Raw genomic sequence first — 13775 nt, 5'->3', positions numbered from 1 at the left:
CTGTGAATAGTACTGACACCAACAACTGAAACTAATTCTCATATGGGCCAACTCAAGAAAAATTATCTATTTGCACATGTAGATTAATACCAGAAAAAAAGATTCAACTAAGGCAAGAAGAAAAGTCTACCACGGCAGCAATTCCAATCTCCCCGTACTTAGGAAAGACACCGAAAAGGCCCAGGCATTTTCAATAATGACCCTTTACACTCTGAGGCCCTTTCACCTTTTCCAAACACTCTCTCTAATATTCGATTTGTTCTTCCCAACAACCCAGAGAGGAAAAGCTAATATCACACCCTTGAACAGACGAGGAAACTGAGCCTCCAAGATAAGAGGTTAAATGGTTTGTCCAGGGCAACACAGCCCAAGGCGTCCACTTGCTCAGGGGCCGTCCGGGACCAGGCAAACCTGCAAGTTAGCTGCTCTGTGCCTGCAGTGAGAAAATGGCTGAGCTAGGACTAAGACCTAGGGCTCCTGGCGCCCATCCCGGGCCTCTTCACCTCAGCTCTCACTCCTCTTCTCCCTCACTTGTGTCCTCCACTGGTTTTGGTCATCCCCACTCATACCTACTGCCCGGCGCATGCGGTAGGCACAATGGTTGTGCTTACACATTGCAAGGACACTCTTGAGCCTAGCAGTCACACATCCTCACAAGCTTTGAGATCTCTCCACGCCACCCAACAAGAAATAGGGCAAGGTAGGGATTTCTAGCATTGTAGTATCCAAGGAGTGCAGAGTAAGCAAAACATTTTAACAATGACAGCGGGCCCTAGGAAGAAAGGAAGAGTTGTTTTCCCCCTAAGCAGACCCGCACGCCACATTCTAAAAGGTTATCACGGTCCAGCTCCAGCTAAGGGGATGGCAGATGTCTTACTGACGCAACATTTTTCCGGCGTGGGGGCGGGGGGAATATGTCTCCATAGAGCCACCATTCCCCATCAAATTCCAGGGACTCCTGCTATCCCATGAACTCCTGCTTCTTATTCAGCAGAGGGCTGAGCTGAAAATTCAGTTTCTCCCTTTACTTGCTGCCAGCTCCTATAAACCAAAGTGTTAGGAGAAAGAAAGAAATGGGAAGGAAAGAGGAAGATGGGCAACTGCTGCTTAAAGTGTGACCTTCAGGTATGGCCACAGAACAACTACCTCAAGTCAGGCGGAATAAAGTTCAGTGCATGTCAATTTGAACATGTCGTATTTATTTCTGAATATCATTTTTAGCTGGCTCTTTCAAGTACAGATCATTAACTTTTACTTCCTAAGAGAGACAAAAACAAGTAAAACAGAACATCTAGAAGGGATCTGTGTCTGTATGTTCTGCAAGGGCAACACTCAGAGTAAAAACATATCGCACACTCCAACTTAGGCAAAAAGTTGCGGTGATGAAGAGACCATGTAAGATGAATGTTCTGGTTAACAGAGTTTTGAAGGGTTTTCCAAAGAACTTTCCAAAAGATGAGAAGACAACCAGCACCAGATGAAGCAGAACTTTCTTTGCTGATGATTCAGAAGGTCCTTCAGGATTCCGCACGGCCTTGGGGCAGGTGGTGTAGGAGACAGGAGACTGATTCTTTTTTTAAATTTTTTTTATTGAGGTAACACTGTTTTATAACATTATATAAGTTTCATGTACATAACATTATACTCCTACTGCTGTATATACTACAGAGAGTATTCTGATTCTTGGCCATACCCTGAAAGGGGCCATACCATGGAGACTGGGCTTCCGGCACTGTGGAGAGGTGACCCCTGATTTTAGTTTTGCTTATCAATGGTTTCTTTCTCAGGAAAATGAAACATAAGAAAAGAAAGATCTAAGTTATTTGCTTTCTGGAAAAATGGACATTTACTAAATCATTACAGGCGGCTGCCAAGGGCTGCTTCAAGGCTCCTGATGCTGTGACTTTATTCTCTGCCCTCTGCATCTGTCAGTGGGCCCAGTGAACTGTTCATCTAATATAGGAAGGGGCAGTGCCTGCCTGTCAGCGAGTCGCCTGCAAGACATAAGCTCCATGAGGGTCTATCCTATTTGTAATACTAATGATATCAACAGCAGCCACTAACACTTCCCGAGCACTTACTATGTGCCAGGCACTGTTCTAAGCATTTACACATATCACTTCATTTTATCTTTTTTTAACAATAGCTTTGTTGACATATAACTTACTGAGATATATCATACACTTATTTACGTTTATTATTCAACTGTTTTTAATACAATCACAGAAATGTGTAAGGATCATCATTATCTAGTTCTAGAACTTTTTCATCACCCCAAATAGAAACCCTGTACCCATTAAGCCGTCACTCTCCAATTCCTCATCCCCGCCAGCCTTAGGCAACTACTAATCTACTTTCTGTCTCTGTCAATTTGCCCATTCTGGACATTTCACATCATCATTTCATTTAATCTTTACACAGCCCTATGAGTAGGTACTATCACTGTCTCATTGTATAGATGAGGAAACTGAGGGCAAGACAGATGAAGTAACTTGACTGATATCACATAGCTAGGAAGAAGTAGAACCAGGATTCAAACTCAGGCACTGTGCCTGGCTCCAGAAAGCATACTCCTCACCAAAATGCTGTACTGTCCTCCTGAACATGTATTCCCACTGCCTGGGAAGGACTGGCACGTAGTAGCCGCTCAACAAACACTTGCTAAATGGTCAGTGAAACAGCTATACATAAGCAGAGTGGAAGATAGTGTGGCATAGCTCAAGATGAACATGAACTTTATTTTTCTCTTTTTCTTTTAATTTTTTTAAATTGGGGTATAGTTGTTTTAGAACGTGAACTTCAGAGCCAATAAGACTGGAGCTTGAGTTTCACTTCTGTCATTTAGTACCTGTGTAACTTTGGGTAACTTACTCATTTTCTTATCTGTGAATTGGGTGTAGTGTTCACCTCATAGGGTTATTTGAAGGATTAAGTTAGATAACATACGTAGAAAGCACTTGGTATGTAGTAGGAATTCAACAAACAGTAACAACTATAATGACATGAACTATTATTATTACCACCAAGAGCAGATTGCAGTCACCTGAGCAAACGCTAGACACATGCTGTACTGTTTAATGACCTATGTTCCTACTTGGCATGTCTCTGCCGTACTGAGGTGGTCATGGGGTCACTGAGAAAAACCCACCCAAACTCTACTCCCAGGGTTCTTAACCTGGAGTCCATGGGTGGGCTTTGGGGAGTGGGTTGGGTCCGTGAGCCCCTTGAAATTATGGGCAAAGTTCTGAGGTCATGTTTCAGGGGACAGGGTTCACAGCTCTCATCAGCTTCCCAAAGTGCTCTATGGTCCAAAAAAGACTAAGAGCTGCCACAAACAAATTCATAGTGCTCTGGCTAGAAATCTATTCAACATCCAATCTGAAGGCTGTTAACATAACCTCAAATTGCTCCATATTTTGAATAAGCCCTATCTATCCTCAACTGCTTCAAGAATCTCCTTGATCACTAGTGTCCTTCAGATCCTCTTTGGAGGAACACTGGATTCAGGCCAAGTCCTCTTAGCCCACCTTTTTGCCTAGAACCCTGCCATCATCCTTAGCCTATTAAGAACCCAGACCTAGATGCCCATCTGCCTTGGACATCAAATTCCCAATGGGCTGAAACCCACAGCTGCCACCCCAAGCATTAGGGGGAAAGGAAACTGGTGGATAAGCCCAGAAGCTGAATTGGCTCGAGCCCCACAAAACTCCAAGCAAATCCTAAGCAGGCTTACCCCGGTGGTGCAGAGAACAACCTTGTCAAAGGCCCCTTGCCTCCCTGGACCCTAAGCTCTCAAGGCCAGCAGTCATCTTAGAAGAGGAAAAGGAAGAATGGCCATGCAAGGAAGGGCCTGTTATTAATTGATTTCCCTCCCCATATCGTATGGTATTCTTCCACTTTCCAACCTCATCTGGGACAATGGCTTTCCTAGCCTCAGGGACCGAATCATTTCCCACATCTACAAAATAGAAGCCCACCCCTCCCCACGCTAAAACACCATATATGGAGAATGTTACTTGGTAAGGGTCATGATTCACTTTACACAAGCCTTCCAATCAGTTCAGTTCACAGAGCTACTCAAGAACACTGCACGAGGGCTTCCCTGATGGCACAGTGGTTAAGAATCCGCGTGCCAGTGCAGGGGACACGGGTTCGATCCCTGGCCCGGGAAGATCCCACATGCCGCGGAGCAACTAAGCCCGTGTGCCACAACTACTGAGCCTGCGCTCTAGAGCTCGCAAGCCACAACTACTGAGCCCACGTGCCACAACTACTGAAGCCCGCGCACCTAGAGCCCGTGCTCCGCAACAAGAGAAGCCAACGCAATGAGAAGCCTGCGCATTGCAAAGAAGAGTAGCCCTCGCTCACCGCAGCTAGAGAAAGCCCGCGCGCAGCAACAAAGACCCAACGGAGCCATAAATAAATAGATAGATAGATAAATAAAATTAAAGAACGCTGCACGAGGTTGACGTCTGCAGGACAAAGCAGACCGCTGGGGTCTCGGCCCGGCCCTCAACCTCAGCCCAGCACTCACCTTGGGTCCAAGGGAACTGCGGACCACAACCTTGGCTTGCGGCTGCTGCTCCTCTCCATCCTTCTCTTTGCCGCACTTCATTTTCTTGGGCGGCAGAGGTTCGGTCACCCCATCGGTCACCACCGAGTCTGGCTGCCACTTGTTCTTGCAAGGAAAGACACCTACACTTTCCTGTTTCACTCGAGCCTGCCCAGCCTTACTCCGCACTTCAGCTTGGCCCCTCTGGGTAGCTGCTGGGAGGCCATCAGCCCGGAAGCAGGTGGCTAAATTGAAGACCACATCACCATCCACCTTCTCCATTTTCACCCGCCCCAGGTCCACCTGGCTTCCGAGCTGTGCAAGGTCTGTGCTGGAGGCCCTCTTGCCGCTTGGGACCACGTCCAAGATGATTTCCTTGGGGCGGCTGTCATGAGGTAGCAAAGGCAGCTCGGGCATCTTGTGCAGGTTCTGGGGGGTGGCCAGGACCAGCTCATGGGACATATAGGTGGCCAGCACTTGGTTCTTAGGCTTCGTGTCTCCTGCCAGCTTCAGGCCGCAAGCCCCCTGGGGGCCTTCCAGCTTAGGAGTGCTGTCGGGGCAGAGGTGGCTCTCTGATTCCTCAGGCCCCTGATTCACTCTCAGGTCCCCACTGCTAGGCTGCACAGACAGTGCCAGGGTCCCTGTCTGAGGGCTGAGCGTCAGGAGGACAGGGTTCACTTGTTCCTCGTAAGGCTTGGCAGCAATCCGGCAAGTTTTGTTCTTGGTGCCCGTGTCCTGCTCTGGAGCAAAGGGGCCCCCGGGCCGTGGCTGCCCCTCGGGAAGTCCATGCACAGCCTCACTAGGGCCAAGGGATGGCACACCAGAAAACTCAGAAACGACGCTGGTGGGCCTGATGGGCACCCCCTGGCTGGGGGTCAGCTGCCCGGCACTGGAAATGCCGATAGAAAGCAGAGACGCCTGGTGGTATGGTGACCAGCCAACAGGCAGGACCTGGGTGCTGGTGGGTTTCCCGTTGACTGAACACCGTGGGTAAATATTTGCTGGCCCTGTGGGCTTCCAGAGGGAGAGCTCCTTGGTTTGGCAGCCCGGCAGCCCAGGGGCGATGCGGGCTGGGGTGTAACGCTTCACTGTGCTTGGCTGTCCCTCAGTCCCAGCCTGGCTGCCCTTCTTGCCACAGGGGGCACCAGTGCTCTTGGGCTCTCCTTGATCGATGATGGAGATGGGCTCCTGCTTGGGGAGATGACGGGGGTCTCGGTTGAGGCCCAGGTTGGGGTCTTTGTTCAGCAGGAGGGATGCAGGCACTGGGTTGGCCACTCCCACGTAGGTGCCGGGAATGGTGCTGATCAGCGCAGTGGAGTTCTTCACCCAGGTGCTTGGGTCCCCGTTCCTCACGATCTCAGGAAAGATGACGAAGGGCGAGGAAGTGGAGCCCAGGCATGAGGTGACATTGCTGCCGGCAGCCTGGGTCGTGCGCTGGGACCTAGACAGGACCGTGGAGAGGAGGGCCTTGCTGCTGGTGTGCACGGGGGTCAACACGGGCATGGGAGGCGTCTTGCGCTGGTTCGGCAACGGGAGCTTCTGCCGGTTGGACTTGGAGGAGAGGTCCAGGGGCATCTCGCTGCACTCGGGCGGAGAGGCCATCTCTCGCTCCAGCTGTGGAGGTGACTTGAGGGGAGAGAAAGTGACGGAAGTCCCTTCTGTTTGTTGCTCGTTGCCACCTGGCATCTTGGCAGGATGCGGTGGGGCTGAGCTCACGCTGGGGGCTGGCAGCAGAGGCTGTGGTGGTGGAAGCACCTTGGCAGAAGCAGTGGAGAGGGAAGTATCTGCCAAAGGCCCGGGGACCCCATCGGGTGCAGGCTGGGTGCTGGTGCTGCTGGATGGGGAAGCGCAGGGGAGCCTGTTCACCTCCAGAGAGACCAGCTTGGACTCCGAAGTCAGAGGCCGGGCCACAGAAAATGCATATGGGTAAGACCGCAGCTCTGGGGAGGCCAGCACCCCAGGGAGACACCTGTCCTGCAGGTAGGATGGCAGGACAGGGAGTGTAAGGGTGGAGGAGACTCCCAGGGTGGTTGGCAGTGTGGCCACGCTGAGTGGCTGCCCACAACTTGGAGGCGGGATATAGACCAGCGGCTGGCTCGGGGTCAGCACTGTCCCTGGCTGAAAGGACAGGGGTACTTTTTGCATAGCTGGTGCCTGAGCTGCAGGAAAACACACTCGACTCAAACTAAAGGACGCCGGGATGGGTGCAGAGGTGGGAATGGCAGTGGGCGTGGCAGCCGGCATGGGAGTGGGGGCTGGAGTGAAGATTGGGGCTGGGGTGGGTGCAGGCACCGGTGTGGGAGCAAAGGCAGGGATGAGGGTGGGGGTAGAAGGCGGGCCAGAGGACGGGGTCGGGGTGGGCATCGGCACCGATGGAGGGGCGGGAGCTGCCGGAGGCGTGGACGACGGCATCGGAGCCAGAACTGGAGTGGGGACAGGTGCGAGGACCAGGGTCGGAGCCGAAGGGGGCACAGGAGCCTGGATCAGAGCCAAGGGAGGAGCTGAAACTGGGACTGAGATGGGGGTAGGGGCCGGAGCCGACAGGGGGACGGGGCCCGACGGGGGAGCAGAAGCTGGCACGGGCACCAAGACTGAGGCCGAAACCGAAAGAGGGTTCGAATCGGAGATGAGTGTGGGCACTGACGGTGGCGCCGGAGCCAGAGCCGGGACTGGTGCTAAGGGAGGGGAAGGGGCCGGAACCGAAGTGGCAACCTGGACGGGAACGAGCCCAGAATGGGGCACCGGGGCGGGGACAGAGAGGGGGACCTGGAATGGATCTGGAACAGATGGGGGGACAGAGGCTGAACTGGGAGCCGGGGGGCAGATGGGGGCTGGCAGCGGACTGAAGTTAGTGGTAACCAGAGGCAGGGTGCCCTCCACGGGGACGCCAGTTCCTAGAGTTGCCAAAATGAAAGTATTCTTCTCCCCGACACCCTGCCGAGAGTCCAAAGCCTTCGCCCCAGCTGGCGAGCAGTCCACCTGTTTGCTCATTTGGGTGCTGAGGGGAGTCCAGGAGCAGTCTGCCGTGCCGTTGCTGGCCTCTGGGCCGTCGGAAGTGGGAAGCTTGAGCCCGTCTCCCGGGCTGCTCAGTGGCACCAAGGGGCCCCCTGCCTCTGCCACATTCCCAGCATAGTCCATTTTCGGCTGGGCGTCGTCAGGCCTGTCTTCTGACTTGTGCCCAAGTTTTTCTGTTGCACTGCCATCTGGGTCTGCCCCCCGGGCATTACTGCCACTTCCAACTGCCGTGAGCTCCACCTGCAACGACAGAGCAGCGTGCCCATCTTAGCGAGCTCTCTGTAGATCGTGCAAGTGTCCCGAGGCCCGGGAGAGGTGACTGCTGGTCCTCTTTGCAACTCGACCAACCAGGCAGAAGCAAAGAGAAGCTGGCCAATTTCTGTCTCACATACAGCAACTCCTGGGAAACACCCTGTCCTTTCCTGGCCCCCTTCTTGGGATGGCAGGCTGGGCACGTTGCCTGAGCAGTTCAGCTCCACCCGTTGGCAGGTGGCATGTGGTTCTGCATGGCCCCTTACCTTGGAAAAACTGCTGACACAAAACTCCTGAGATCCAAAGTGCTGGCAGTCACCTGTCGTGGACTCCTCATCAGAAAGAGGTGCTCTTCTAGCATGGGAGACACAACCAGAAAAGGGACATGAGACCTAGTCTTCAGGCCACCACCACCTTCCCCAGAACGCCCCCTGCCTGCCTGGGTTCCCATAAAACCCTCCTGTCTCGCTTCCCTTGGTGGTTTGGGGGAAATCACAAGGAACTAGGGGTGGGGGAGGTCCAGGCTGAAAACCGGAGCCTCTGTGCCCAGCTTTTCAAGTTCCTGCAAAGGAGCCTGATCTGACTAGACTCCCCTCTTTGGGGTGTGTATCCTAGGGCTCTCACCAGGAGTGTGGAGGACCCCAGCACCTTTGCCTTGTCCCTAGAGCTTATCCATCAAGGTGACCACCCAGGAGGTACTGAGCATTGCCAGAAGGGGAGAGGTCATTCACAGAAGATCCCAAAAGGCATGCAAACTGCTTTTCTTGTAAATATGATCTTATTTTAAGTCTACAAGGAAAGCTGGCTGCAGGTACCATAAGGGTAACCCTTTCCTAAAACAAATAACCACCCCCATTGTGTTTCATGTTCCAAATCCAAATCATCACCTAGTCACCCGACGAGCTTGCCTAGAGCAGGTACACGTTTACTAGCGCACATAATGATACTCATCTGAGGCAGGTCACTGAGCATCAAGGGGCATTTCAAGGGCACGACTTCTTTCCCTCTAGGGTATCTCTTCCCCTTCTCTAGGGCACCAGAGAGCTCAAGCCAGCACCCTCCTCCCTACCTTTCTGCTCTTGCTTGCATCCTATCCCCTGCCAGCTCCCCCACTCCCTGCTTGGCCTCCCAGCACCACTGCATTTTCTCCCATTGCAAAGGGAAGGAAGCCTTCAAGGCTACAGACCCCGAATTCAAGTTGGTATATTGCAGAGGGAAATGCTCAAGGCCAGAGAGCTGGTTCCCAAAGGAGGAAAACTCAACTGTACCCTCACCTCCTCAAAATGTCTTCTCTAAAATTTGGGCAAGAATCTTAGAAAATGGTATATCCTGAACAACAAAAAAAGAAAGGTCAGACTGGGAGGGTGAAGTTGAAGAGAAGACAAACACCCCCTGGAAGTTTGGTATTTTGAGTTATAGCAAGAACGTGCCACTGCTGCCCTAGGGAAGACACCAGTGGGGCAGGAGCCATGGTGTGAGTGGCCAAGTGGAAAGCTGAGGTGCAAGAATAAAGCTCCAGAAGAAACCCTGAGATGTGGTTCCTAGGGTGCAAAGCACAGGAATGCTCTGTGCACCTCTGGGGAGCTAGACTGCCTTGGGGTTTGCCCCCCTTCTTCAGAGCCTCGCCCTGAGCTCTGCAACAGCCAGGGAAGAAGCCAGCAGCTGCCTCACCAGCCATCCTAACCAAAGGGCAGTCAGGGCGCCCACAACCAACCCCCACAAGAACTAACTCCTTCCCTCCCACTGGAACAGGGCACTGTTGATGGACCCCAAAATTGTACCTGGGGCAAGAGAAGCAAAAAAGGCAAGGGGATCACCGCGGGCCTCTCCCCATCTTTTCAGGGCTCCAGAAGGGACTAACCGGGGGGGAAAGGCTTGTTCCCTTTAAAAGGCATCTAGGCTGGCAGAAGTGGGAGGGTTCCACTGCTGGCAGTGACTGCTGGTGACAAACAGAAATGATCATAAGAAGAGAGCAGGGCTGGAGATGCAGTCAGGGGTCCCGAGGAAGGGGAGCCTGAGGGAAAGGGCAAACACACTTCAACATCAACCCCTGAGAGCCCAGAAAAGCAAGACCAATACCCAGCCTTAGGCCAGGCCAGGGATGGTTTTGCGGGGAGGATGGTGACGAGGAAAAAGGAGCGGCAGGGAACCACCCCCTTCACCAGCCCCACATGAGGGACCGCAGAGGGGAGACACTATTTCCATTTCCCCCGTCCTGACCATACAAAGGGGAGTTCAGCTGCATATTCGGCCCTCCTTGCTCGGCTCCCACCCTGCATAAAGTCACCTTGAAAGTAGACACCCTGCCTTCGAAGGCAGCCACCAGAGAACGGCAGAGCCACCGGCCCAGAGACTCTGGAGGTGGCAGCGACAACAGCAGTCCTGGCTACTCCAGCCATACCCACACCTGAGTGCCAGCCCCCAAGGCTCTGGGAAAATGCCCTGTGGCCACGTTTCAAACCCTCTGAGGAGAGAGGTGTGTAAAGCCAAGCAAACGTTAAATTGCTCCATTGAGAGAAGAGCCTGGGACAGAGACAGCTTGCAGGGCAGGGGTGCCTGGGGAGAGGAGGGTCAACCGGGCAAGATTAGGAGGGCGTGGGTGGCGGGGAAAAGGGAGCAGGGGTCAAAGCAGGCTTCAGTCACGTCTGAAAATCAATCCCACCTTTTCTTCCCAACAGAGATGACCCTGGGCCGTTATGCTCAAGGCTTTGTTGAACTTAAACCAGAAACAGCCATAACCTTTCAGGGCTGTTTTCCTAATTATCAAGGGCTAGCACCACTGTCAAACCAGACCTTTTTCATTTCCTGTTGGGTCCTAACTACATGGCACACATCTCGCTTAGATCGCAGTCCCTGCAGACTTCCCATCGCACCCCAAGACTGCCTTCATTCCAGCCAAGTTCTCCCCCAAATACACCGTGTGAGAAATACCAGCCCTCACCTGAAACATCTACTCATCCCCCAAGCCCCGGCGCAAAGGCCACTGCCTCTGGGAAGCCCTCCTGTATTCCCCCAGGAAGTTTTTCATTCTGGCTTCTAGACTCCCATGGGACCTGTACACGCCACTCAACAGCACTTACCACCAATATCCCATGACTACTGGTTTGCTCTGATTGAGTTTAATAAATGTTTGGTGAATGAAGGTATGAATGGGTACAAGAAAGGAAGCAGCAAGCAAGCAGAGGGATTTAGCTGGAGGCTTGTCTAGAGTCGGCCATCTGAGGCCAGCATAAAGCCCCTGTCCCCAGTTTCTACAGCCCTCAGCTACATCTGATGGTGCCGGGCAGGCTTCTCAAACATAACTTTAAGAGTTAACCCCCAGATGCAGCTTTACACCCAAAATGTCGAAGTTCTACAGGTGGTCAAGGGCTAAGGAAGATGGTTTTTAAATAAGGTGAGATCACATTTTGGAAATCAGCTATAGCATGGCCTGGGCTGTAGTGGGAAGCTGACAGCAACGGGTAGATGAGATCAGGAGTGACAACACTTAAAAAAGGTCATCTTAACCACTTGGCATATTTGGTAATCTAACGTCCCAAGAAAGGTCCATAAGGAGGGAAAATCAGGTTCGGGCCCACTTCCTGGTCCTTTTTCAGAGGGGATTTAGAATAGACAGTAAACTAAGGTAACTTGTTCATTGATTTTTTTGAAGGCTCTAGTCCAGATCTCTACATCAAAGTCTCAACTACTTATAACTAGCTGTCAATGAATACTCCCGCAAATCAATACCAGCACTCTGCCTTCCCCAGATCATCTCTTAGTTATTATCTAAGGACATACGTCACATGCAAAGGAAAATATCTTTCTCGTGCAGATCTGAGAATTTTGTCTTATTTTCCTTGATCTTGATTTTTATATTCTAAAATTAAATTCCTTCTAAGTCCATCTCTAACTTGTTCCTCAGTATAGACAGCGTTAAATCATCAGGAGCTAATGGCTTTAAAAAAATAATAAAAAGGTCTATTCTCCTAACCTGAACCTCACACAAGTACATACTTCTCCAGTTAAGAACAGAAGAAAGTAGATACACACAGAGATGCCCATTCCTTTTCCCTTCAATATTACCAACACTCTCCCACATGCACACACACCCATGCACACACTTCCAAGATTTCCCCAAGGAAATGTCAGATCTTGAGTCCCAGGAAAAGCCATATCGTTCTGTATTCTAGGTGACTGACTTGATGTATTTGGATTTCAACAGTCGATATATTGAAACCAGCAAGCATGGGGGAGTCATACCTTCTCTAAAACTGGGAGAGGCAATGCAACCATCACACACAGCTCTTTGGCCAAGGGTTATGAAAATCAAATGTAGAATCTGAAGGCCATTTTGAGTGCTCTTCACATGGGGCATGATCAGGAAATGGAACAGCCTGGTCAACCCAGTATTTTGGTGAACAGAAAACTGAAAACACATGCAGATCAGGCAAGCATCACCAACTCTCAATTTCATACGAAAACTACGTTAAGCAGTTTGATCCTCCTTTGATACTTCATAAGGATCTCACTGCGAATCATCATTAGCCTCGTGAGGCAGGAAAGTGCTGATCACCAGAATACCCACTAACAGTTTCCAGTATAAAGCTGAATGACAAAATCGCCTTTCTTCCAGGCTTAGATCAAGGACCAAAAATATCTTACACGTATCCTTGAGCACAGAACATGGATGCAGCAAATAAAACTTGCAATTGCCCAAGCTTCCCTTTAATCCACAATCTGACAGTTCTTAATGAGCAGACAAATACTAGTCGGCGAAAGGTCATCTGTTGGCCTCCTCACTTTCATCTGAACAGGGATGGCATGGCAGAGCAGGCCACTCACACAGCCCCAGCCCCAGCCCATCTCAGGAAAATTAGAAACAACCAGCAGCCTCCTCCCCAGGGTCCCCCCTCAGGCGCTGCTGCAGCTACCTCGCTAGGGAGCAGGCACCGCTCACTGGAAGCCGGCAACAGCCACCTTCCCAGCCTCCTCACCTCTCCTCGTTGATGCCACACATGCGAATCCGGTCAGAACTGGTCCAGTTGTGCACGCCGCTGTAGAGCGGTGCTGTAGAGATCATGACAGCCACTCACCACCAGCTAGGACCTGCTGTGGCCACTCCCCCTGGGGAAAAAGAACTCCCAAAAATCAAAACTTGTAACACGGACAGCTGCTTTAACCACCTTTTATGCGGAAACATTTAAATAAATAAAGGTAATTAGAGCACCAAAATGTTAAAGCAGTCTCTCACAAGCCAGCCTGCTATGGAAAATTAAGGTCCAAATGGGGATGAGGGGGCACCAGCTTTCCAGGAATCCATAGGTTTCAGGATGGAGACGAGGATGCTGTTAATCACCTAGAGTGATTAAATTATCTGAAAGACAGATATGCATGAGTGTTCGAGGAAATTCAATCTATTTCAGACAAGTGAGATGCCAGTATATTGTTCTACACACTTTTAGCCTAACCAACTACAATTAGGGGGTCATTCCCATATATGAACAGGGCATCGAAAGACTACTGGGGAATCTTTTTCTCGTCAACTCTCCAATCCATGAGTACTGAAGTATTTGAGTGACATAACCAATTTAAGCTCTCCAGAGGAAGCACATGCTTTCTTTATAAGCCCTTCAAAAATACTCATTCTAATTTCAAGTTAGGAGTTATATAGATATAATGCATATACCTAACCTGGTTTAAAGTGCCCTTCAGATCAGATGCCATACTCCCTGTGCTCTGACCACAAACAAACAGAAAACAATGGTCCATCAAGAACCGCACATGTCTGCCCTTGTTCCTTCCTATCGGTCTGTCATCCCCACGACCTACCGCCCCCTTCACCAGCCAATGTTGGGTTCTCGCTGTTGACAACCACTGCACAGCCAATTCACCTTCCAGAGAAAATGAGGCATCAAGAGAAAGAGGTTTATCCAATGAGGTTGTCTTGAGACCCTCAAACTCGAATTAACTTATT

General features: G+C 51.1%; 1 protein-coding gene across 2 annotated transcripts in view; it reads right to left on the bottom strand.

Annotated features, from left to right (window-relative positions):
* The window catches only part of BCORL1 (BCL6 corepressor like 1), a gene marked incomplete at its 3' end in the record, with an annotated part of 40041 nt that extends 27149 nt beyond the window's left edge, over positions 1-12892 (bottom strand). For both annotated transcript variants that reach the window (XM_082864494.1, XM_082864495.1), the window contains exons 1-3: positions 12796-12892; positions 8086-8173; positions 4535-7807 (exon numbers count right to left, since the gene is read on the bottom strand). In XM_082864494.1, coding sequence (XP_082720620.1) covers positions 4535-7807; positions 8086-8173; positions 12796-12881 — 3447 coding nt within the window. In that variant the 5' untranslated portion in view covers positions 12882-12892. The remainder of the gene's footprint in view (positions 1-4534; positions 7808-8085; positions 8174-12795) is intronic.
* Positions 12893-13775: the final 883 nt, after the last annotated feature.

The sequence above is a fragment of the Leucopleurus acutus genome (genome assembly GCF_964270905.1).
Source record: "Leucopleurus acutus genome assembly, chromosome: X".
NCBI classification, from domain to species: domain Eukaryota; kingdom Metazoa; phylum Chordata; class Mammalia; order Artiodactyla; family Delphinidae; genus Leucopleurus; species Leucopleurus acutus.
This window is presented reverse-complemented; position numbering and strand designations above follow the sequence as displayed.